At 45.3% G+C, this 25,232-nt stretch overlaps 1 protein-coding gene and 1 long non-coding RNA gene across 3 annotated transcripts in view; one reads left to right on the top strand and one right to left on the bottom strand.

The window, feature by feature from the left end:
• The window catches only part of trim101 (tripartite motif containing 101), a 28,336-nt gene extending 9,419 nt beyond the window's left edge, over positions 1 to 18,917 (bottom strand). The window contains exons 1-6 of one of the 2 annotated variants that reach the window (XM_052484567.1): positions 18,638 to 18,917; positions 17,858 to 18,041; positions 10,159 to 10,292; positions 9,570 to 9,747; positions 9,071 to 9,166; positions 7,528 to 7,761 (exon numbers count right to left, since the gene is read on the bottom strand). In XM_052484567.1, coding sequence (XP_052340527.1) covers positions 7,528 to 7,761; positions 9,071 to 9,166; positions 9,570 to 9,747; positions 10,159 to 10,292; positions 17,858 to 18,031 — 816 coding nt within the window. In that variant the 5' untranslated portion in view covers positions 18,032 to 18,041; positions 18,638 to 18,917. Of the gene's footprint in view, positions 1 to 7,527; positions 7,762 to 9,070; positions 9,167 to 9,569; positions 9,748 to 10,158; positions 10,293 to 17,857; positions 18,046 to 18,637 lie in introns of both variants that reach the window. The other variant, XM_052484566.1, reaches the window with a different exon arrangement.
• LOC127913125 (uncharacterized) lies at positions 18,100 to 18,630 on the top strand. Its single transcript, XR_008084792.1, has 3 exons — positions 18,100 to 18,212; positions 18,264 to 18,365; positions 18,417 to 18,630. It is a non-coding gene; the product is annotated as an uncharacterized LOC127913125 (long non-coding RNA).
• Positions 18,918 to 25,232: the final 6,315 nt, after the last annotated feature.

Raw genomic sequence — 25,232 nt, 5'->3', positions numbered from 1 at the left:
GTGACATGCCCAAATGACTAAATCGCACCCTTGGTGCTCAGGCTGGTCATGGCCCACATGCCAGGCACGCTGGACCCACTCCAACAGAACCACGGAAGATGTTATTTCCATCGCTACTCACACGGTCGTAACACATCTGGACAAGAGGAACGCCTATGTGAAAATGCTGTTCATTGACTACAATTCAACACTATTGTTCCCTCCAAACTCGACACCAAGCTCAGAGCCCTTGGGTCTGGACACCACCCTCTGCAACTGGATCGTGGACTTCCTGACGGGCCGACCACAGGCTGTGAGGATTGGGAACAACACTTCCAGCAGAGAGAGTCAGTTCCTCAGCGTCCACATCACCAAGGACTTAACATGGACCAACACCTCCATCCACATCAACAGGACTGCAGTAGAGAGAGTCAGTTCCTCAGCGTCCACATCAACAGGACTGCAGTAGAGAGAGTCAGTTCCTCAGCGTCCACATCAACAGGACTGCAGTAGAGAGAGTCAGTTCCTCACCATCCACATCAACAGGACTGCAGTAGAGAGAGTCAGTTCCTCAGCGTCCACATCAACAGGACTGCAGTAGAGAGAGTCAGTTCCTCAGCGTCCACATCAACAGGACTGCAGTAGAGAGAGTCAGTTCCTCACCATCCACATCAACAGGACTGCAGTAGAGAGAGTCAGTTCCTCAGCGTCCACATCAACAGGACTGCAGTAGAGAGAGTCAGTTCCTCAGCGTCCACATCAACAGGACTGCAGTAGAGAGAGTCAGTTCCTCACCATCCACATCAACAGGACTGCAGTAGAGAGAGTCAGTTCCTCACCGTCCACATCAACAGGACTGCAGTAGAGAGAGTCAGTTCCTCACCATCCACATCAACAGGACTGCAGTAGAGAGAGTCAGTTCCTCACCATCCACATCAACAGGACTGCAGTAGAGAGAGTCAGTTCCTCACCATCCACATCAACAGGACTGCAGTAGAGAGAGTCAGTTCCTCACCATCCACATCAACAGGACTGCAGTAGAGAGAGTCAGTTCCTCAGCGTCCACATCAACAGGACTGCAGTAGAGAGAGTCAGTTCCTCACCATCCACATCAACAGGACTGCAGTAGAGAGAGTCAGTTCCTCACCATCCACATCAACATGACTGCAGTAGAGAGAGTCAATTCCTCAGCGTCCACATCACCGAGGACTTAACATGGACCAACACCTCCACCACTCTGGTCAAGAGGGCACAACAGCGTTTCGACTTCCTAAATACGGCATGCCAGCCCAGGTCTTCTCCAAATACGACCGAGAGCATCCGCTACCCCCTGTATATAGCCTCCACATTGACTCTGTACCGGTACCCCCTGTATATAGCCTCCACATTGACTCTGTACCAGTACCCGCTGTATATAGCCTCCACATTGACTCTGTACCAGTACCCCCATTGTATATAGCCTCCACATTGACTCTGTACCAGTACCCCCATGTATATAGCCTCCACATTGACTCTGTACCAGTACCCCCTGTATATAGCCTCCACATTGACTCTGTACCAGTACCCCTGTATATAGCCTCCACATTGACTCTGTACCAGTAACCCCTGTATATAGTCTCCACATTGACTCTGTACTGGTACCCCTGTATATAGTCTCCACATTGACTCTGTACCAGTACCCCCTGTATATAGCCTCCACATTGACTCTGTACCAGTACCCCCTGTATATAGCCTCCACATTGACTCTGTACTGTAACACCCTGTAAATAGTCTCCACATTGACTCTGTACCCCCTGGTCTCCACATTGACTCTGTACCAGTACTCCCTGTATATAGCCTCCACATTGACTCGGTACCAGTACCCCCTGTATATAACCTCCACATTGACTCTGTACCAGTACTCCCTGTATATAGCCTCCATATTGACTCGGTACCAGTACCCCCTGTATATAACCTCCACATTGACTCTGTACCAGTACTCCCTGTATATAACCTCCACATTGACTCTGTACCAGTACTCCCTGTATATAGCCTCCACATTGACTCGGTACCAGTACACCCTGTATATAGCCTCCACATTGACTCTGTACCAGTACACCCTGTATATAGCCTCCACATTGACTCGGTACCAGTACCCCCTGTATATAACCTCCACATTGACTTTGTACCAGTACACCCTGTATATAACCTCCACATTGACTCGGCACCAGTGCACCCTGTATATAGCCTCCACATTGACTCTGTACCAGTACTCCCTGTATATAGCCTCCACATTGACTCTGTACCGTAATACCCTGTATATAGCCTCCACATTGACTCTGTACTGTAACACCCTGTATATAGCCTCCACATTGACTCTGTACCGTAATACCCTGTATATAGCCTCCACATTGACTCTGTACCGTAACACCCTGTATATAGCCTCCACATTGACTCTGTACTGTAACACCCTGTATATAGCCTCCACATTGACTCTGTACCAGTACCCCCTGTATATAGCCTCCACATTGACTCTGTACCAGTACTCCCTGTATATAGCCTCCACATTGACTCTTTACCGTAACACCCTGTATATAGCCTCCACATTGACTCTGTACCAGTACCCCCTGTATATAGCCTCCACATTGACTATGTACCAGTACTCCCTGTATATAGCCTCCACATTGACTCTGTACCGTAATACCCTGTATATAGCCTCCACATTGACTCTGTACCGTAATACCCTGTATATAGCCTCCACATTGACTCTGTACCAGTACTCCCTGTATATAGCTTCCACATTGACTCTTTACCGTAATACCCTGTATATAACCTCCACATTGACTCTGTACCAGTACTCCCTGTATAAAGCCTCCACATTGACTCTGTACCGTAATACCCCGTATATAGCCTCCACATTGTTATTTTACTGGGTTACTTGTATTTAATTTTTTTACTTTTAGTTTATTTCGTAAATATTTTCTTAACTCTATTTCTTGAACAGCATTGTTGGTTAAAGGCTTGTAAGTAAGCATTTCACGATAAGGTCTACACATCTTGTAGTGTAACAAATACAATTTGATTTGATTCGATTTGACACACACACACACACACACACGCTACCCACACATCACAACTGCTGCTACTAGACTCTTATTATGAATGATAAATATTCCACAATTTAAACACATTTCCCTCAACCTTCACGTGTAAATATTGTACTATACATTGTGCCTTCTTATATTATAATTAAGCTAAAATGTTTATTCTATTCTACTGAGACATTTACTTTATGTTCCTGTTCTTATCTTTAATTATTCATTATTGTTGTTGCATTGTTCTTTAAGGAACCTACAAGGAAGCATTTCATTGGACGATGTATACCATGTGTATCCTGTACATATGACTAATAAAACTTGAAACTATCATGTTGCATCGTACTGCGTCCCGTATCGTACTGTACTGTTTGGTATCGTACTGTATGGTATGGTATCGTACTGTATTGTATGGTATCGTACTGTATTGTATGGTATCGTACTGCGTTGTATGGTATCGTACTGTATTGTATGGTATCGTACTGTATGGTATCGTACTGTATTGTATTGTATGGTATCGTACTGCGTTTTATGGTATCATACTGTATTGTATTGTATTGTATTGTATTGTATTGTATGGTATTGTATTGTATTGTATTGTATTGTATTGTATTGGGGCGGCAGCGTAGCCTAGTGGTTAGAGCGTTGGACTAGTAACCGGAAGGTTGCGAGTTCAAACCCCCGAGCTGACAAGGTACAAATCTGTCGTTCTGCCCCTGAACAGGCAGTTAACCCACTGTTCCCAGGCCGTCATTGAAAATAAGAATTTGTTCTTAACTGACTTGCCTGGTTAAATAAAGGTACAATTTAAAAAAAAATTATATGGTATCCTATTGTATTGTATTGTATTGTATGGTACTGTATTGTATGGTATCGTATTGTATTGTATTGTATGGTATTGTATGGTATCCTACTGTATTGTATGGTATTGTATTGTATGGTATCCTACTGTATCGTACTGTATTGTATGGTATCGTACTGTATTGTATTGTATGGTATCATACTGTATTGTATTGTATGGTATCGTACTGTATTGTATTGTATGGTATCGTACTGTATTGTATTGTATGGTATCGTACTGTATTGTATTGTATGGTATCATACTGTATTGTATTGTATGGTATCATACTGTATTGTATTGTATGGTATCATACTGTATTGTATGGTATCGTACTGTATTGTATTGTATGGTATCATACTGTATTGTATGGTATCGTACTGTATTGTATTGTATGGTATCATACTGTATTGTATTGTATGGTATCGTACTGTATTGTATTGTATGGTATCGTACTGTATTGTATTGTATGGTATCATACTGTATTGTATTGTATGGTATCGTACTGTATTGTATTGTATGGTATCATACTGTATTGTATGGTATCATACTGTATTGTATGGCATCATACTGTATTGTATTGTATGGTATCGTACTGTATTGTATTGTATGGTATCGTACTGTATTGTATTGTATGGCATCGTACTGTTTTGTATCGTACTGTATTGTATTGTATGGTATCATACTGTATTGTATTGTATGGTATCATACTGTATTGTATGGCATCATACTGTATTGTATTGTATGGCATCATACTGTATTGTATTGTATGGTATCGTACTGTACTGTATTGTATGGTATCGTACTGTATTGTATTGTATGGTATCGTACTGTATTGTATCGTATGGTATCGTACTGTATGTTATTGTATGGCACCGTACTGTATTGTATTGCATCATACTGTATGGTATCGTATGGCATCGTATTGTACGGTATCGTATGACATCGTACTGTATTGTATTGTATTGTACTGTATAGTATGGTACCGTACTATATTGTATTGTATGGCATCGAACTGTATGGTATCGTACTGAATTGTATTGTATGGTATCGTACTGTATTGTATTGTATGGTATAGTACTGTATCGTATGGTATCGTCCTGTACTGTATTGTATGGTATCGTATGCTATTGTATGGTAACGTACTGTATTGTATGGTATCGTACTGTATTGTATTGTATTGTATGGTATCGTATTGTATGGTATCGTACTGTATTGTATGGCATCGTATTGTATTGTATGGCATCGTACTGTATTGTATTGTATGGTATTGTATTGTATGGTATCGTATTGTATGGTATCGTATTGTATGGTATCGTATTGTATTGTATGGTATTGTATTGTATGGTATCGTACTGTATTGTATTGTATTGTATGGTATCGTATTGTATTGTATGGTATTGTATTGTATGGTATCGTACTGTATTGTATGGTATTGTATTGTATGGTATTGTATTGTATGGTATCGTACTGTATTGTACGGTATCGTATTGTATGGTATCGTATTGTATTGTATGGTATTGTATTGTATGGTATCGTACTGTATTGTATGGTATTGTATTGTATGGTATCGTATTGTATTGTATGGTATTGTATTGTATGGTATGGTATTGTATTGTATGGTATTGTATGGTATCGTACTGTATTGTATGGTATTGTATTGTATGGTATTGTATTGTATGGTATTGTATTGTATGGTATCGTACTGTATTGTATGGTATTGTATTGTATGGTATCGTATTGTATGGTATCGTACTGTATTGTATGGTATCGTATTGTATGGTATTGTATTGTATGGTATTGTATTGTATGGTATCGTACTGTATTGTATGGTATTGTATGGTATCGTACTGTATTGTATGGTATTGTATTGTATGGTATGGTATTGTATTGTATGGTATTGTATTGTATGGTATCGTACTGTATTGTATGGTATTGTATTGTATGGTATTGTATTGTATGGTATCGTACTGTATTGTACAGTATCGTATTGTATGGTATCGTATTGTATTGTATGGTATTGTATTGTATGGTATTGTACTGTATTGTATGTTATTGTATTGTATGGTATTGTATTGTATGGTATTGTATTGTATGGTATCCTACTGTATTGTATGGTATTGTATTGTATGGCATCGTACTGTATTGTATGGTATTGTATTGTATGGTAGCCTACTGTATTGTATGGTATTGTATTGTATGGTATTGTATTGTATGGTATCCTACTGTATTGTATTGTATTGTATCGTATGGTATAGTACTGTATTGTATTGTATGGTATAGTACTGTATTGTATTGTATGGTATCCTACTGTATTGTATGGTATCATATGGTATCGTACTGTATTGTATTGTATGGCATCGTACTGTATGGTATCGTACTGAATTGTATTGTATGGTATCGTATTGCATTGTATGGCATCGTACTGTATGGTATCATACTGTATTGTATTGTACGGTATCATATTGTATTGTATTGTATGGTATCGTATGGTATCGTACTGTATTGTATTGTATGGTACCGTACTATATTGTATTGTATTGTATGGTATCGTACTGTATTGTATTGTATGGTATAGTACTGTATTGTATTGTATGGTATTGTATGCTATTGTATGGTATCGTACTGCATTGTATGGTATCGTACTGTATTGTATGGTACCGTATGGTATTGTACTGTATTGTATGGTATTGTATGGTATCGTACTGTATTGTATGGTATCCTACTGTATTGTATGGTATAGTACTGTATTGTATGCTATCGTATGGTATCGTATTGTATTGTATGTTATTGTACTGTATTGTATGGCATCGTACTGTATTGTATGGCATCGTACTGTATTGTATGGTATCGTACTGTATTGTATTGTATGGTATTGTATGGTATCGTACTGTATTGTATGGTATCTTACTGTATTGTATGGTATGGTATCATACTGTATTGTTTTGTACGGTATCGTATGGTATCGTACTGTATTGTATTGTATGGTATCGTATGGTATCATACTGTATTGTATGGTATCGTACTGTATCGTATGGTATCATACTGTATTGTATTGTATGGTATCATACTGTATTGTATGGTATCATACTGTATTGTATTGTATTGTATGGTATCATACTGTATTGTATGGTATTGTATGGTATCATACTGTATTGTATGGTATCGTACTGTATCGTATGGTATCGTACTGTATCGTATGGTATCGTACTGTATTGTTTTGTATGGTATCATACTGTATTGTATTGTATAGTACTGTATTGTATGGTATCGTATGGTATCATACTGTATTGTATGGTATCGTACTGTATCGTATGGTATCGTACTGTATTGTATTGTATGGTATCATACTGTATTGTATGGTATCATACTGTATTGTATTGTATTGTATGGTATCGTACTGTATTGTATGGTATCGTATTGTATGGTATCATACTGTATTGTATGGTATTGTATGGTATCATACTGTATTGTATGGTATCGTACTGTATTGTATGGTATCGTACTGTATTGTATGGTATCGTATTGTATTGTATGGTATCATACTGTATTGTATGGTATTGTATGGTATCATATTGTATTATATCGTATTGTATTGTATGGTATCATACTGTATTGTATTGTATGGTATCGTACCTTCATGAAGGCAGCCATCTCAGGTTCTTGCATGGTGGTCATAGCAGTCTCTACCAGTTTGGTGCTGGTCTCTACGCTCTCTCTGTAGGAGCGCACCAGCGATCGAGCGTGTCCCGTCTTCTCCTCCTGCTCGTACGTGACTCGCTGCTTCATGATCCTCTGTCGCTCCTCCAGCATGGCGAGCATGCGGTTAAACTTCTCACACACCGTCTGCTTCTGGGTCTTACTGTTCTCCTGTAGAAACACAGACATGCGCTCAAACTTTTCAGACGTCCTGACAACTTTAGGGGATCATTTTGGGACGTTCCTGGGATGTCGCGAGGACAAGTTTTGTTAGCGGAGTGTTACTGATCAAAACCAAGCAGCACTTTATGGGTGTACACGACAATACACCAAAGTAGAACAGACACAAAAGGTTACTAACGTCAACATTCTTTATAACTGAACAACTGGGAAAGTATAATCTACAGAGTGGGGCCGAGCGTTGGACTAGTTGGTTGGCCTAGTGGTTAGAGCGTTGGACGTTTGGTTGGCCTAGTGGTTAGAGCGTTGGACGTTTGGTTGGCCTAGTGGTTAGAGCGTTGGACGTTTGGTTGGCCTAGTGGTTAGAGCGTTGGACGTTTGGTTGGCCTAGTGGTTAGAGCGTTGGACGTTTGGTTGGCCTAGTGGTTAGAGCGTTGGACGTTTGGTTGGCCTAGTGGTTAGAGCGTTGGACGTTTGGTTGGCCTAGTGGTTAGAGCGTTGGACGTTTGGTTGGCCTAGTGGTTAGAGCGTTGGACGTTTGGTTGGCCTAGTGGTTAGAGCGTTGGACGTTTGGTTGGCCTAGTGGTTAGAGCGTTGGACGTTTGGTTGGCCTAGTGGTTAGAGCGTTGGACGTTTGGTTGGCCTAGTGGTTAGAGCGTTGGACTAGTAACCGGAAGGTTGCAAGTTCGAATCCCCCGAGCTGACAAGGTACAAATCTGTCGTTCTGCCCCTGAACAAGGCAGTTAACCCACTGTTCCTAGGCCGTCATTGAAAATAAGAATTTGTTCTTAACTGACTTGCCTAGTTAAATAAAGGTAAAAAAAAAAAATAATATATATATATATATATATATATATATATATATATATATATATATATATATTGGGCTCCTGAGTGGCACAGCAGTCTAAGGCACTGTATCTCAGTGCTAGAGGCGTCACTACAGACTCTGGTTCGATTCCAGGCTGTATCACAACCGGCCGTGATTGGGAGTCCCATAGGGCAGTGCACAATTGGCCCAACGTCGTCTGGGTTTGGGTTTGGCCCGGGTAGGCCGTCGTTTTAAATAAGAATTTGTTCTTAACTGACTTGTTCAGTTAAATGAAAGGTTACATACAAAATAAAAATAAATAAAAATATTGTATTAGTTAGAGACTGAGTAGATAACAAAACTTCGGCTCATAGTTGATTTGAATCTTGATCTTGTAACTGAACAACACCAAGCAGCACTTCAAACTTTATAGGTGCAAAAAAGTCCCTGACGACACACCAGAAAAGATAGAACACGAACAGCGCTAACCTCAACATTCTTGCAGGTCACTTCCAACTCGTTGATGAAGGCTTGGACCTGGCTGTTCGATGCCACCAAGGAGCTAACCACCTCACTCAGCTCGGCCTGTTGAGAGAAAGCAGAGGTTTCACAGAGGAATTACCGTAGCTACTGTGGGCCACGTGTTACTGGTGAGTCAGGATAATTTTATTTTCATATTCTACACATCTTTATGATATCATCATACATCTAAGGTGTAAAAAGTTTCACAGAAGCGAAACCTGTAACTATTTTCTTTCCTCGTCTAATGTGATACGGGGTGAGCCCCCAAATATGTTACAGCACAAATTAACCAATGATTCCCAAGGCACATCTCTACACCCAGGTATCATCCCACAGAACTTGTCCAATAAGATTATTATTATTTATTTTTTTGCTACAGTGTGCCCTAATGAACACTACCCAGGTGAAAGTTGCAGTCTGTGATGTCATCAATGTGCGACCCATGCCTGTGGCCTCACTCACTCACCTTCTGCTGCTGGTAGACCTGTGTTAGCGGTGCCACCTGGCAGGCGTTGTGAGCACCGAACACCTTGCAGAGGGAACAGGTAGGCACCTGGCAGGTGATGCAGTAGATGTTGACCTTCTCACCATCGTGCTCTTCACAGGTGGGCTGGCTCGCAGGCTTTGACGACTGGGATCTAGAGCTAGGAGGATTGTGGGAAGGAGATGAGGAGGAATGTCAGTCAGGATTAGGAAGCCAAAGTAAAAACTAAAATGCCTTCTAGATGTAATTTGTTGATATTCCTTCGGCATCCTTATTTTGAAACCTTCAGGAGAGCGACCCACATTCCACTCCCTCACCTGGTGGACTCCTGTTTGTAGACGTCACTAATATAGTCCACGAAGAGGAGGGTTGACCTGGCCACCCCTGTCTAATCCCATCCCCTCTCTTACCAAACATCTTTACATTAAAGACCTCTGTCCTCACCTGGTGGACTCCTGTTTGTAGACGTCACTAATATAGTCCACGAAGAGGAGGGTTGACCTGGCCATCCCTGTCTAATCCCATCCCCTCTCTTACCAAACATCTTTACATTAAAGACCTCTGTCCTCACCTGGTGGACTCCTGTTTGTAGACGTCAATAATATTCTCTACCAGCAGGTTGCGCTGCAGCCCGTAGACACCGTGGCGGTCCAACACGACTTCCTGACTGCAGGACGGACAGCGGAACCTCCCTCCAGACCCCACCTGGAACAGAGCGGGCAACACACCTTACTCAGCACGCCGTCTATAAACACACACACACAGCAATGCAGGAAGTAAACAGCTGTATCGGGCCGACTTCCTCCTGTTGCTCGTGGCAACGTCATATTGCTGAGTCTCAGTTTAAATATAGAACATTATATATACCCTGAATGTAGAAGACATTAAATCTAATCAAATTTGATTTGTCACATGCGCTGAATACAACAGGTGTAATGCCCTTAACCAACAATGCAGTTTTAAGAAAATCCTTAAAAAAGTAAGAGAAAAATAACAAACAATTAAAGAGCAGCAGTAAATAACAATAGTGGAGCTATATACAGGGGGTACCGTTACAGAGTCAATGTGTCAATGTGCGGAGGCACCGGTGCCGAGGTAATTATGTACATGTAGGTAGTTATTAAAGTAACTATTTATTTATTTATTTATTTTTTAACCTTTATTTAACCAGGCAAGTCAGTTAAGAACATATTCTTATTTTCAATGACGGCCTGGGAACAGTGGGTTAACTGCCTGTTCAGGGGCAGAACGACAGATTTGTACCTTGTCAGCTCGGGGGTTTGAACTCGCAACCTTCCGGTTACTAGTCCAACGCTCTAACCACTAGGCTACGCAAAGATAATAACAGAGAGTTGCAGTAGCGTCGGGCGAGGGGGGCAATGGTCTGGGTAGCCATTTGATTATCTGTTCGGGAGTATTATGGCTTGGGGGTAGAAGCTGTTTAGAAGCCTCTTGGAGCTAGACTTGGAGCTCTGGTACCACTTGCCGTGCGGTAGCAGAGAGAACAGTCTATTTCAAGGGTGGCTGGAGTCTTTGAACATTTTTAGGGCCTTCCTCTGACATCGCCTGGTAAAGAGGTCCTGGGTGGCAGGACGCTTGGCCCCATTGATGTACTGGGCCTTATGCACTACCCTCTGTGGTGCCTTGCAGTCGGAGGCCGAGCAGTTGCCATCTCCTTTGTCTTGATCACGTTGAGGGAGAGGTTGTTGTCCTTGCACCACACGGTCAGGTCTCGGTCATCCTCCCTATAGGCCGTCTCATCTATTTCGGTGATCAGGCCTACCACCGTTGTGTCATCAACAAACTTAATGATGGTGTTGGAGTCATGCCTAGCCGTGCAGTCATGAGTGAACAGGGAGTACATCAGGGGACTGAGCACCCACCCCTGAGGTGCCCCCATGTTGAGGATCAGCGTGGCGGATGTGTTGTTGCCTACCCTTACCACCTGGGGTCGGCCCATCAAGAAGTCCAGGATCCAGTTGCAGAGGGAGGTCTTTAGTCCCAGGATCCTTAGCTTAATGATGAGCTTCGAGGGCACTATGGTGTTGAACGCTGAGCTGTAGTCAATGAATAGCATTCTCACATAGGTGTTCATTTTGTCCAGGTGGGAAGGGCAGTGTGGAGTGCAATAGAGATTGCATCATCTGTGGATTTGTTGGTGTAGTATGTAAATTGGAGTGGGTCTAGGGTTTCTGGGACAAGGATGTTGATGTGAGCCATGACCAGCCTTTCAAAGCATTTCATGGCTACAGACGTGAGTGCTACAGGTCGGTAGAGATTTAGGCAGGTTACCTTAGTATTCTTGGGCACAGGGACTATGCTGGTCTGCATTAAATATGTTGGTATTACAGACTCGGGCAGGGAGAGGTTGAAAATGCCAGTGAAGACACTTGCCAGTTGGTCAGTGCATGCTCGGAGAATACGTCTTGGTAATCCGTCTGGCCCTGCGGCCTTGTGAACGTTGACCTGTTTAAAGGTCTTACTCACATGAGCTACGGAGTGCGTGATCACACAGTCATCCGGAACAGCTGATGCTCCCATGCATGTTTCAGTGTTACTTGCCTCGAAGCGAGCATAGAAGTTATTTAGCTCACCTGGCAGGCTCGTGTCACTGGGCAGCTCTCGGCTGTGCTTCCCTTTGTAGTCTGTAATGGTTTGCAAGCCCTGCCAAATCTGATGAGCGTCGGAGCCGGTGTAGTACAATTCGATCTTAGTCCTGTATTGAAGCTTTGGCTGTTTGATGGTTCGTTGGAGGGCATAGTGGGATTTCTTATAAGCTTCCGGGTTAGAGTCCCGCTCCTTGAAACTGGCAGCTCTACCCTTAAGCTCAGTGCGAATGTTGCCTGTAATCCATGGCTTCTGGTTGGGGTATGTACGTACAGTCACTGTGGGGATGAAGTCCTCGATGCACTCATTGATAAAGCCAGTGACTGATGTGGTGTACTCCTCAACACCATCTGAAGAATCCTGGAACATGTTCCAGTCGGTGCTAGCAAAACAGTCCTGTAGTTTAGCATCTGCTTCATCTGACCACTTTCTTATAGACCAATTCGTAGGGGGATTGACTCTACAAGGTGCCGAAAGCGTTAATTTACATTTCAGTCATTGAGCAGACACTCGTATCCAGAGTGGCATACAGGAGTAATTAGGGTTAAGTGCCTTGCTTAAGGCACATCGGCAGATTTTGCCTAGTCAGCTTGAGGATTCGAACCAGCAACCTTTCGGTTACTGGCCCAACGTCTTAACCACTAGGCTACCACGCAGTGTTCCACAGGGATGCTGGCCCTATGTTGACTCCAATGTTTCCCACAGTTATGTCATGTCAAAATGTTCCCTTAAGGTATGTTAAGTTGTCGGGATGTTCCCTGAAGGTATGTTAAGTTGTCGGGATGTTCCCTTAAGGTATGTTAAGTTGTCGGGATGTCCTTTGGGCGGTGGACCGTTCTAAATACACACAGGAAATCGTTGAGTCAAGGAAAAGCAGCCAACAGGTGCTAAGCATATGTGGGAACTCCTTCAAGACTGTTGGAAAAGCATTCCAGGTGAAGCTGGTTGAGAGAATGCCTATTTGAAGAATCTCAATTATAAAATATATTTTGATTTGTTACTAACACTTTTTTTGTTTACTACATGATTCCATATGTGTTATTTCATAGTTTTGACGTCTTCACTATTATTCTACAATGTAGAATAATAGTAAAAATAAATAAAAACAATTGAATGAGTAGGTGTTCTAAAACTTTTGACCGATAGTGTATATAATGTATACATACATATACACTCAGCATGATGTCCGTGATGTGGGATTGCTGCACGTCTCAGAACATTGCTTTATGATAGTCATGTGGCTCCAGAGACTTCTCCAGGTGTTTGTGAGAGCAGTGGCTGGAATAAGGACGACCTGAAACTTACCCACTGTTCGCAGAAAACATCTTCTCGCTAAGTATTAAAGGGAAATAAGTCTCTCCTCTCTGTAAACAACTTTCCGCCATTCTGAAACAGCTGTTCTGACGTCAGTGAGGTATTATCGTGCAAGTATCAAACATTTGAAGCCACAGATCATCATCCAGAACAATCTGATAACCAACCCTCTTGTTGATCAACTGGGAGATATTGTGATTTAGTGGCAGTTGCTGAGGGCAGACTCCTTAATCGAATAACTTTAGTAGTAGAGGAGAGGAGATGAACAGATCAGAGACAGAGTGAAATACAGAGGTTCTAGAATAGTCCTCTTGTCCTCTGCTTCTGGGTAAAACGGAAGATCACTCCTCTCAGTTCTCCACTCTTTCATTACGGACCGGCTGGGTTTGAAGAGGAGCAGTAAATGAATGTGTCTGGAAACAGGGTTGGGGAGTAGCTGTCTGTAACCAGGGAGTAGATGTCTGTAACAATAGTAGCTTCTGGAACCAGGGAGTAACTGTCTGTAACCAGGGAGTAACTGTCTGTAACCAGAGAGTAGCTGTCTGTAACCAGGGAGTAACTGTCTGTAACCAGGACAGGGAGTAACTGTCTGTAACCAGGGAGTAGCTGTCTGTAACCAGGGAGTAACTGTCTGTAACCAGGGAGTAACTGACTGTAACCAGGGAGTAGCTGTCTGTAACCAGGGAGTAGCTGTCTGTAACCAGGGAGTAGCTGTCTGTAACCAGGGAGTAGCTGTCTGTAACCAGGGAGTAACTGACTGTAACCAGGGAGTAACTGTCTGTAACCAGGGACTAACTGTCTGGAACCAGGGAGTTGCTGTCTGTAACCAGGGAGTAACTGTCTGTAACCAGGGAGTAGCTGTCTGGAACCAGGGAGTAACTGTCTGGAACCAGGGAGTAGTTGTCTGTAACCAGGGAGTAACTGTCTGGAACCAGGGAGTAACTGTCTGTAACCAGGAGTAGCTGTCTGTAACCAGGGAGTAGCTGTCTGTAACCAGGGAGTAGCTGTCTGGGACCAGGGAGTAGCTGTCTGTAACCAGGGAGTAACTGTCTGTAACCAGGGAGTAACTGTCTGGGACCAGGGAGTAACTGTCTGGGACCAGGGAGTAGCTGTCTGGGACCAGGGAGTAGCTGTCTGGAACCAGGGAGTAGCTGTCTGTAACCAGGGAGTAACTGTCTGTAACCAGGGAGTAACTGTCTGTAACCAGGGAGTAGCTGTCTGGGACCAGGGAGTAGCTGTCTGGGACCAGGGAGTAACTGTCTGTAACCAGGGAGTAGCTGTCTGGAACCAGGGAGTAACTGTCTGGAACCAGGGAGTAGCTGTCTGTAACCAGGGAGTAACTGTCTGTAACCAGGGAGTAGCTGTCTGGAACCAGGGAGTAGCTGTCTGGAACCAGGGAGTAGCTGTCTGTAACCAGGGAGTAACTGTCTGTAACCAGGGAGTAGCTGTCTGGAACCAGGGAGTAACTGTCTGGAACCAGGGAGTAGCTGTCTGGAACCAGGGAGTAGCTGTCTGGAACCAGGGAGTAGCTGTCTGTAACCAGGGAGTAACTGTCTGTAACCAGGGAGTAACTGTCTGTAACCAGGGAGTAGCTGTCTGGGACCAGGGAGTAACTGTCTGGAACCAGGGAGTAGCTGTCTGTAACCAGGGAGTAACTGTCTGTAACCAGGGAGTAGCTGTCTGTAACCAGGGAGTAACTGTCTGTAACCAGGGAGTAGCTGTCTGGAACCAGGGAGTAACTGTCTGGAACCAGGGAGTAGCTGTCTGGAACCAGGGAGTAACTGTCTGTAACCAGGGAGTAACTGTCTGGAACCAGGGAGTAACTGTCTGTAACCAGGGAGTAACTGTCTGTAACCAGGGAGTAACTGTCTGTAACCAGGGAGTAACTGTCTGGAACCAGGGAGTAACTGTCTGTAACCAGGGAGTAGCTGTCTGTAACCAGGGAGTAGCTGTCTGTAACCAGGGAGTAGCTGTCTGTAACCAGGGAGTAACTGTCTGTAACCAGGGAGTAACTGTCTGTAACCAGGGAGTAGCTGTCTGTAACCAGGGAGTAGCTGTCTGTAACCAGGGAGTAGCTGTCTGTAACCAGGGAGTAGCTGTCTGGAACCAGGGAGTAGCTGTCTGTAACCAGGGAGTAACTGTCTGTAACCAGGGAGTAGCTGTCTGTAACCAGGGAGTAGCTGTCTGTAACCAGGGAGTAGCTGTCTGTAACCAGGGAGTAGCTGTCTGTAACCAGGGAGTAGCTGTCTGTAACCAGGGAGTAGCTGTCTGTAACCAGGAGTAGCTGTCTGTAACCAGGGAGTAGCTGTCTGTAACCAGGGAGTAACTGTCTGTAACCAGGGAATAGCTGTCTGTAACCAGGGAGTAACTGTCTGTAACCAGGGAGTAGCTGTCTGTAACCAGGGAGTAGCTGTCTGGAACCAGGGAGTAACTGTCTGTAACCAGGGAGTAGCTGTCTGGAACCAGTGTTGTTTGTGTCACTAGTGGGGCTTGGTTGAGAGGTTTTGACAGTTGAAAGCTGTATACTATTGGAGGGTTCGTCCTGCCAAACAAACTTCACAATAACAGCACAACCATAGAGACGGTGATAGTCGCAGATAACGATCATGATCTGATAAGAGGCTTCACCTTCACTAAGAATTCCACTCTTGTCCATCTCTATGGCCTGAGTCTGGGCCTGACATGGGCCTAACTAACTAAACAACAGCAGTAGAAGTAGGCCTTGGCCTCCATTATGAAGATGTCTCAGATGTCTCAGATGTCTTCACCATGGCTCAAATAAGCAGTTCATAATCCACACACCTGTTACGGATCTGTACTGCAGCAAAGTGTGAGAGTGTCAGAGGTTAAACATCCCTCTCTAACCCCTGTTTGGAAATCCTGATACGCATACTTTGTGTATCTGTGTGGATAAGAGGGTCTGAGGCAAACCGAAGGGTCTGAGGTAGACTGAAGGGTCTGAGGTAGACTGACAGGTGTGATGGAGGCTGAGGGGTCTGAGGTAGACTGACAGGTGTGATGGAGGCTGAGGGGTCTGAGGTAGACTGAAGGGTCTGAGGTAGACTGACAGGTGTGATGGAGGCTGAGGGGTCTGAGGTAGACTGAAGGGTCTGAGGTAGACTGACAGGTGTGATGGAGTCTGAGGGGTCTGAGGTAGACTGACAGGTGTGATGGAGGCTGAGGGGTCTGAGGTAGACTGAAGGGTCTGAGGTAGACTGACAGGTGCGATGGAGGCTGAGGGGTCTGAGGTAGACTGACAGGTGTGATGGAGGCTGAGGGGTCTGAGGTAGACTGAAGGGTCTGAGGTAGGCTGAAGGGTGGGTGTGATGGAGGCTGAAGAGTGTGATGGAGGCTGAAGGGTGTGATGGAGGCTGAAGGGTCGGAGGTAGACTGAGGGGTCTGAGGTAGACTGAAGAGTGTGATGGAGGCTGAGGGGTCTGAGGTAGACTGACAGGTGTGAATTCATTGTGAATTGAAGCTGGAGTTGAGTATCTCATAGTGAATTGAAGCTGGAGTTGAGTATCTCATAGTGAATTGAAGCTGGAGTTGAGTATCTCATAATGAATTGAAGCTGGAGTTGAGTATCTCATAATGAATTGAAGCTGGAGTTGAGTATCTCATAGTGAATTGAAGCTGGAGTTGAGTATCTCATAGTGAATTGAAGCTGGAGTTGAGTATCTCATAATGAATTGAAGCTGGAGTTGAGTATCTCATAGTGAATTGAAGCTGGAGTTGAGTATCTCATAGTGAATTGAAGCTGGAGTTGAGTATCTCATAGTGAATTGAAGCTGGAGTTGCGTATCTCATAGTGAATTGAAGCTGGAGTTGCGTATCTCATAGTGAATTGAAGCTGGAGTTGAGTATCTCATAATGAATTGAAGCTGGAGTTGAGTATCTCATAGTGAATTGAAGCTGGAGTTGAGTATCTCATAATGAATTGAAGCTGGAGTTGAGTATCTCATAGTGAATTGAAGCTGGAGTTGAGTATCTCATAGTGAATTGAAGCTGGAGTTGAGTATCTCATAGTGAATTGAAGCTGGAGTTGAGTATCTCATTCAATCTCCTTGTTTATCTCTCTCACCAGCGCTCAGAGATATGAAGGATGTCAACTACAGTAATCATGTTAACACAGTTAAACATAGACTGACTCTTCTCTCAACTACAGGATCTATTTTGACTGCTTTCAGATCCTCTGAGCTCACAGTGAAAGGACACCATTTTAGACACACTGAGACTTGAACGCAGTACACACGCTTCACAATACATGCTTATTTTCCCTTTCCGGTTGCAAAATGTTTTGCTACGGTCTGTTCTGATGAATATGACCGACTCTGGTTTTTAGCTCTTACCTGGTAGAGGTCGTTGGCACACTTCCTGCAGAGGTTGTGTAGGCATGGCAAGATGACCACTGGTTTGGTGAACACTTCCAGACAGATAGGACAGATGAGCTGTCTCTGTAGGGTCCCCAGACCTGCCTGCTCCCTGTCCCCGGGGTAGGAGCCCTGCTCCAGGGGGACAGACATGGTGGACGACCTGTCTGACAGATCCAAAACACAAGACAAATATTGGACTGACTGACTCACTGACTCAGGGGAGACAGTCAGGTCTCGGACCAGTCCCTCTCAGAAAGTATATAACTCAGGCCTGAGTCAGGTCTCGGACCAGTCCCTCTCAGAAAGTATATAACTCAGGCCAGACAGTCAGGTCTCGGACCAGTCCCTCTCAGAAAGTATATAACTCAGGCCTGACAGTCAGGTCTCGGACCAGTCCCCCTCAGAAAGTATATAACTCAGGCCTGACAGTCAGGTCTCGGACCAGTCCCTCTCAGAAAGTATATAACTCAGGCCAGACAGTCAGGTCTCTGACCAGTCCCTCTCAGAAAGTATATAACTCAGGCCTGACAGTCAGGTCTCTGACCAGTCCCCCTCAGAAAGTATATAACTCAGGCCTGACAGTCAGGTCTCGGACCAGTCCCTCTCAGAAAGTATATAACTCAGGCCTGACAGTCAGGTCTCTGACCAGTCCCCCTCAGAAAGTATATAACTCAGGCCAGACAGTCAGGTCTCGGACCAGTCCCTCTCTGTTCTTCCTCTACCGGATCATCGTCATCACGTCGCCAACACACTGACCGTGGAGAACGTGTCCGGACGTGATTCTTCGACAGCGCCTCTTGAAACTCTGTCAAGAACTTCTCTCCGTCTTCTTTCTTTCTACTTTGTCACTCTTCCTCTGCTTTCTCAGTCATAACACTCCCCCCTCTTCCTCTGTCCAGGGCCTTCTCCCTAGGTACATGTTAGTTGGTCTGCCAACCATCCACGGCGAGGACTGTGTGTGTGTATTCCTGAACCGTCCACTCCACTGGGATAGATAGATCTCGGGGCTGCAGCGATGGAAGGGTGAGTGTGTTTGTCAGAGGGGGTTGGGAGTGTCGTGTTACTAGCCAGACCCCCCCCCCCACACACACACACACACAGTGGGCAGCACCCTAATGCACTCAGGTCACATTGGTCTGTGTGTGTGTGTGTGTGTGTGTGTGTGTGTGTGTGTGTGTGTGTGTCTCAGGCCATATCGGTCCGTGTGTGTGTGTGTGTGTGTGTGTGTGTGTGTGTATCTCAGGCCATATTGGTCTGTGTGTGTGTGTGTGTGTATCTCAGGCCATATTGGTCTGTGTGTGTGTGTGTGTGTGTGTGTGTGTGTGTGTGTGTGTGTGTGTGTGTGTGTGTGTGTGTGTGTGTGTGTGTGTGTGTGTCAGGCCATATTGGTCTGTGTGTGTGTGTGTGTGTGTATGCGTCTCAGGCCATATCGGTCTGTGTGTGTGTGCGTGTGTGTGTCTCTCAGGCCATATCGGTCTGTGTGTGTGTGTGTGTGTGTGTCAGGCCATATCAGGTGCTGGGTGGTATGCAGGCTGAGGCAGGTCATGTGATCTTTCTACAGTTACCTCCTCTGTCTTGCTATCAGTCATATCTACACAGACCCAGCAGTAGGCCAGTATCAGTCACATGTAGACAGACCCAGCAGTAGGCCAGTATCAGTCATATGTACACAGACCCAGCAGTAGGCCAGTATCAGTCATATCTACAGACCCAGCAGTAGGCCAGTATCAGTCATATCTACACAGACCCAGCAGTAGGCCAGTATCAGTCATATCTACACAGACCCAGCAGTAGGCCAGTATCAGTCATATCTACACAGACCCAGCAGTAGGCCAGTATCAGTCATATCTACACAGACCCAGCAGTAGGCCAGTATCAGTCATATCTACACAGACCCAGCAGTAGGCCAGTATCAGTCACATGTAGACAGACCCAGCAGTAGGCCAGTATCAGTCATATCTACACAGACCCAGCAGTAGGCCAGTATCAGTCATATGTACACAGACCCAGCAGTAGGCCAGTATCAGTCATATGTACACAGACCCAGCAGTAGGCCAGTATCAGTCATATGTACAGACCCAGCAGTAGGCCAGTATCAGTCATATCTACACAGACCCAGCAGTAGGCCAGTATCAGTCACATGTAGACAGACCCAGTAGTAGGCCAGTATCAGTCATATCTACAGACCCAGCAGTAGGCCAGTATCAGTCATATGTACACAGACCCAGCAGTAGGCCAGTATCAGTCATATGTACACAGACCCAGCAGTAGGCCAGTATCAGTCATATGTACACAGACCCAGCAGTAGGCCAGTATCAGTCATATCTACACAGACCCAGCAGTAGGCCAGTATCAGTCATATCTACAGACCCAGCAGTAGGCCAGTATCAGTCATATGTACACAGACCCAGCAGTAGGCCAGTATCAGTCATATCTACAGACCCAGCAGTAGGCCAGTATCAGTCATATGTACACAGACCCAGCAGTAGGCCAGTATCAGTCATATCTACAGACCCAGCAGTAGGCCAGTATCAGTCATATGTACACAGACCCAGCAGTAGGCCAGTATCAGTCATATCTACACAGACCCAGCAGTAGGCCAGTATCAGTCATATCTACAGACCCAGCAGTAGGCCAGTATCAGTCATATGTACACAGACCCAGCAGTAGGCCAGTATCAGTCATATGTACACAGACCCAGCAGTAGGCCAGTATCAGTCATATCTACACAGACCCAGCAGTAGGCCAGTATCAGTCATATCTACAGACCCAGCAGTAGGCCAGTATCAGTCATATGTACACAGACCCAGCAGTAGGCCAGTATCAGTCATATCTACACAGACCCAGCAGTAGGCCAGTATCAGTCATATCTACAGACCCAGCAGTAGGCCAGTATCAGTCATATGTACACAGACCCAGCAGTAGGCCAGTATCAGTCATATCTACACAGACCCAGCAGTAGGCCAGTATCAGTCACATGTACACAGACCCAGCAGTAGGCCAGTATCAGTCACATGTAGACAGACCCAGCAGTAGGCCAGTATCAGTCATATCTACACAGACCCAGCAGTAGGCCAGTATCAGTCATATCTACAGACCCAGCAGTAGGCCAGTATCAGTCATATCTACACAGACCCAGTAGTAGGCCAGTATCAGTCATATCTACACAGACCCAGCAGTAGGCCAGTATCAGTCATATCTACAGACCCAGCAGTAGGCCAGTATCAGTCATATCTACACAGACCCAGTAGTAGGCCAGTATCAGTCATATCTACACAGACCCAGTAGTAGGCCAGTATCAGTAATATCTACAGACCCAGCAGTAGGCCAGTATCAGTCATATCTACAGACCCAGCAGTAGGCCAGTATCAGTCATATCTACAGACCCAGCAGTAGGCCAGTATCAGTCATATGTACACAGACCCAGCAGTAGGCCAGTATCAGTCATATCTACAGACCCAGTAGTAGGCCAGTATCAGTCATATCTACAGACCCAGCAGTAGGCCAGTATCAGTCATATCTACACAGACCCAGTAGTAGGCCAGTATCAGTCATATCTACAGACCCAGCAGTAGGCCAGTATCAGTCATATCTACACAGACCCAGCAGTAGGCCAGTATCAGTCATATCTACACAGACCCAGCAGTAGGCCAGTATCAGTCATATCTACAGACCCAGCAGTAGGCCAGTATCAGTCATATCTACAGACCCAGCAGTAGGCCAGTATCAGTCATATGTACACAGACCCAGCAGTAGGCCAGTATCAGTCATATCTACAGACCCAGCAGTAGGCCAGTATCAGTCATATCTACAGACCCAGCAGTAGGCCAGTATCAGTCATATCTACAGACCCAGTAGTAGGCCAGTATCAGTCATATGTACACAGACCCAGTAGTAGGCCAGTATCAGTAATATCTACAGACCCAGCAGTAGGCCAGTATCAGTCATATCTACAGACCCAGCAGTAGGCCAGTATCAGTCACATGTAGACAGACCCAGTAGTAGGCCAGTATCAGTCATATCTACACAGACCCAGTAGTAGGCCAGTATCAGTCACATGTAGACAGACCCAGTAGTAGGCCAGTATCAGTCATATCTACAGACCCAGCAGTAGGCCAGTATCAGTCATATCTACACAGACCCAGCAGTAGGCCAGTATCAGTCATATCTACAGACCCAGCAGTAGGCCAGTATCAGTCATATCTACAGACCCAGCAGTAGGCCAGTATCAGTCATATGTACACAGACCCAGCAGTAGGCCAGTATCAGTCATATGTACAGACCCAGCAGTAGGCCAGTATCAGTCATATCTACAGACCCAGCAGTAGGCCAGTATCAGTCATATGTACACAGACCCAGCAGTAGGCCAGTATCAGTCATATCTACAGACCCAGCAGTAGGCCAGTATCAGTCATATCTACACAGACCCAGCAGTAGGCCAGTATCAGTCATATCTACAGACCCAGCAGTAGGCCAGTATCAGTCATATCTACACAGACCCAGTAGTAGGCCAGTATCAGTCATATCTACACAGACCCAGCAGTAGGCTAGTATCAGTCACATGTACACAGACCCAGCAGTAGGCCAGTATCAGTCATATCTACAGACCCAGTAGTAGGCCAGTATCAGTCATATCTACAGACCCAGCAGTAGGCCAGTATCAGTCATATCTACACAGACCCAGCAGTAGGCCAGTATCAGTCATATCTACAGACCCAGCAGTAGGCCAGTATCAGTCATATCTACAGACCCAGCAGTAGGCCAGTATCAGTCATATCTACAGACCCAGCAGTAGGCCAGTATCAGTCATATCTACAGACCCAGTAGTAGGCCAGTATCAGTCATATGTACACAGACCCAGCAGTAGGCCAGTATCAGTCATATCTACACAGACCCAGCAGTAGGCCAGTATCAGTCATATCTACAGACCCAGCAGTAGGCCAGTATCAGTCATATCTACACAGACCCAGCAGTAGGCCAGTATCCGTCATATCTACAGACCCAGCAGTAGGCCAGTATCAGTCATATCTACAGACCCAGCAGTAGGCCAGTATCAGTCATATGTACACAGACCCAGCAGTAGGCCAGTATCAGTCATATCTACACAGACCCAGCAGTAGGCCAGTATCAGTCATATCTACAGACCCAGCAGTAGGCCAGTATCAGTCATATCTACACAGACCCAGCAGTAGGCCAGTATCAGTCATATCTACACAGACCCAGCAGTAGGCCAGTATCAGTCACATGTACACAGACCCAGCAGTAGGCCAGTATCAGTCATATGTACACAGACCCAGCAGTAGGCCAGTATCAGTCATATCTACAGACCCAGCAGTAGGCCAGTATCAGTCATATCTACACAGACCCAGCAGTAGGCCAGTATCAGTCATATCTACAGACCCAGCAGTAGGCCAGTATCAGTCATATCTACACAGACCCAGCAGTAGGCCAGTATCAGTCATATGTACACAGACCCAGTAGTAGGCCAGTATCAGTCATATCTACAGACCCAGCAGTAGGCCAGTATCAGTCATATCTACACAGACCCAGCAGTAGGCCAGTATCAGTCATATCTACAGACCCAGCAGTAGGCCAGTATCAGTCATATCTACAGACCCAGCAGTAGGCCAGTATCAGTCACATGTAGACAGACCCAGCAGTAGGCCAGTATCAGTCATATGTACACAGACCCAGCAGTAGGCCAGTATCAGTCATATCTACAGACCCAGCAGTAGGCCAGTATCAGTCATATGTACACAGACCCAGCAGTAGGCCAGTATCAGTCATATCTACACAGACCCAGCAGTAGGCCAGTATCAGTCACATGTACACAGACCCAGCAGTAGGCCAGTATCAGTCACATGTAGACAGACCCAGCAGTAGGCCAGTATCAGTCATATCTACACAGACCCAGCAGTAGGCCAGTATCAGTCATATCTACACAGACCCAGCAGTAGGCCAGTATCAGTCATATCTACAGACCCAGCAGTAGGCCAGTATCAGTCATATCTACACAGACCCAGCAGTAGGCCAGTATCAGTCATATGTACACAGACCCAGCAGTAGGCCAGTATCAGTCATATGTACACAGACCCAGCAGTAGGCCAGTATCAGTCATATGTACACAGACCCAGCAGTAGGCCAGTATCAGTCATATCTACAGACCCAGCAGTAGGCCAGTATCAGTCATATCTACACAGACCCAGTAGTAGGCCAGTATCAGTCATATCTACAGACCCAGCAGTAGGCCAGTATCAGTCATATCTACACAGACCCAGCAGTAGGCCAGTATCAGTCATATCTACACAGACCCAGTAGTAGGCCAGTATCAGTAATATCTACAGACCCAGCAGTAGGCCAGTATCAGTCATATCTACAGACCCAGCAGTAGGCCAGTATCAGTCATATCTACACAGACCCAGCAGTAGGCCAGTATCAGTCATATCTACAGACCCAGCAGTAGGCCAGTATCAGTCATATGTACACAGACCCAGCAGTAGGCCAGTATCAGTCATATCTACACAGACCCAGTAGTAGGCCAGTATCAGTCATATCTACAGACCCAGCAGTAGGCCAGTATCAGTCATATCTACACAGACCCAGTAGTAGGCCAGTATCAGTCATATCTACAGACCCAGCAGTAGGCCAGTATCAGTCATATCTACACAGACCCAGCAGTAGGCCAGTATCAGTCATATCTACACAGACCCAGCAGTAGGCCAGTATCAGTCATATCTACAGACCCAGCAGTAGGCCAGTATCAGTCATATCTACAGACCCAGCAGTAGGCCAGTATCAGTCATATCTACAGACCCAGCAGTAGGCCAGTATCAGTCATATGTACACAGACCCAGCAGTAGGCCAGTATCAGTCATATCTACAGACCCAGCAGTAGGCCAGTATCAGTCATATCTACAGACCCAGCAGTAGGCCAGTATCAGTCATATCTACAGACCCAGCAGTAGGCCAGTATCAGTCATATCTACAGACCCAGTAGTAGGCCAGTATCAGTCATATGTACACAGACCCAGTAGTAGGCCAGTATCAGTAATATCTACAGACCCAGCAGTAGGCCAGTATCAGTCATATCTACAGACCCAGCAGTAGGCCAGTATCAGTCACATGTAGACAGACCCAGCAGTAGGCCAGTATCAGTCATATCTACAGACCCAGCAGTAGGCCAGTATCAGTCATATCTACAGACCCAGCAGTAGGCCAGTATCAGTCATATCTACAGACCCAGCAGTAGGCCAGTATCAGTCATATGTACACAGACCCAGCAGTAGGCCAGTATCAGTCATATGTACAGACCCAGCAGTAGGCCAGTATCAGTCATATCTACAGACCCAGC

This window comes from Oncorhynchus keta, chromosome 28, assembly GCF_023373465.1.
Source record: "Oncorhynchus keta strain PuntledgeMale-10-30-2019 chromosome 28, Oket_V2, whole genome shotgun sequence".
NCBI lineage: Eukaryota > Metazoa > Chordata > Actinopteri > Salmoniformes > Salmonidae > Oncorhynchus > Oncorhynchus keta.
Note: the sequence above shows the minus strand (reverse complement) of the source record. Positions and strands in the feature narration are given on the sequence as shown.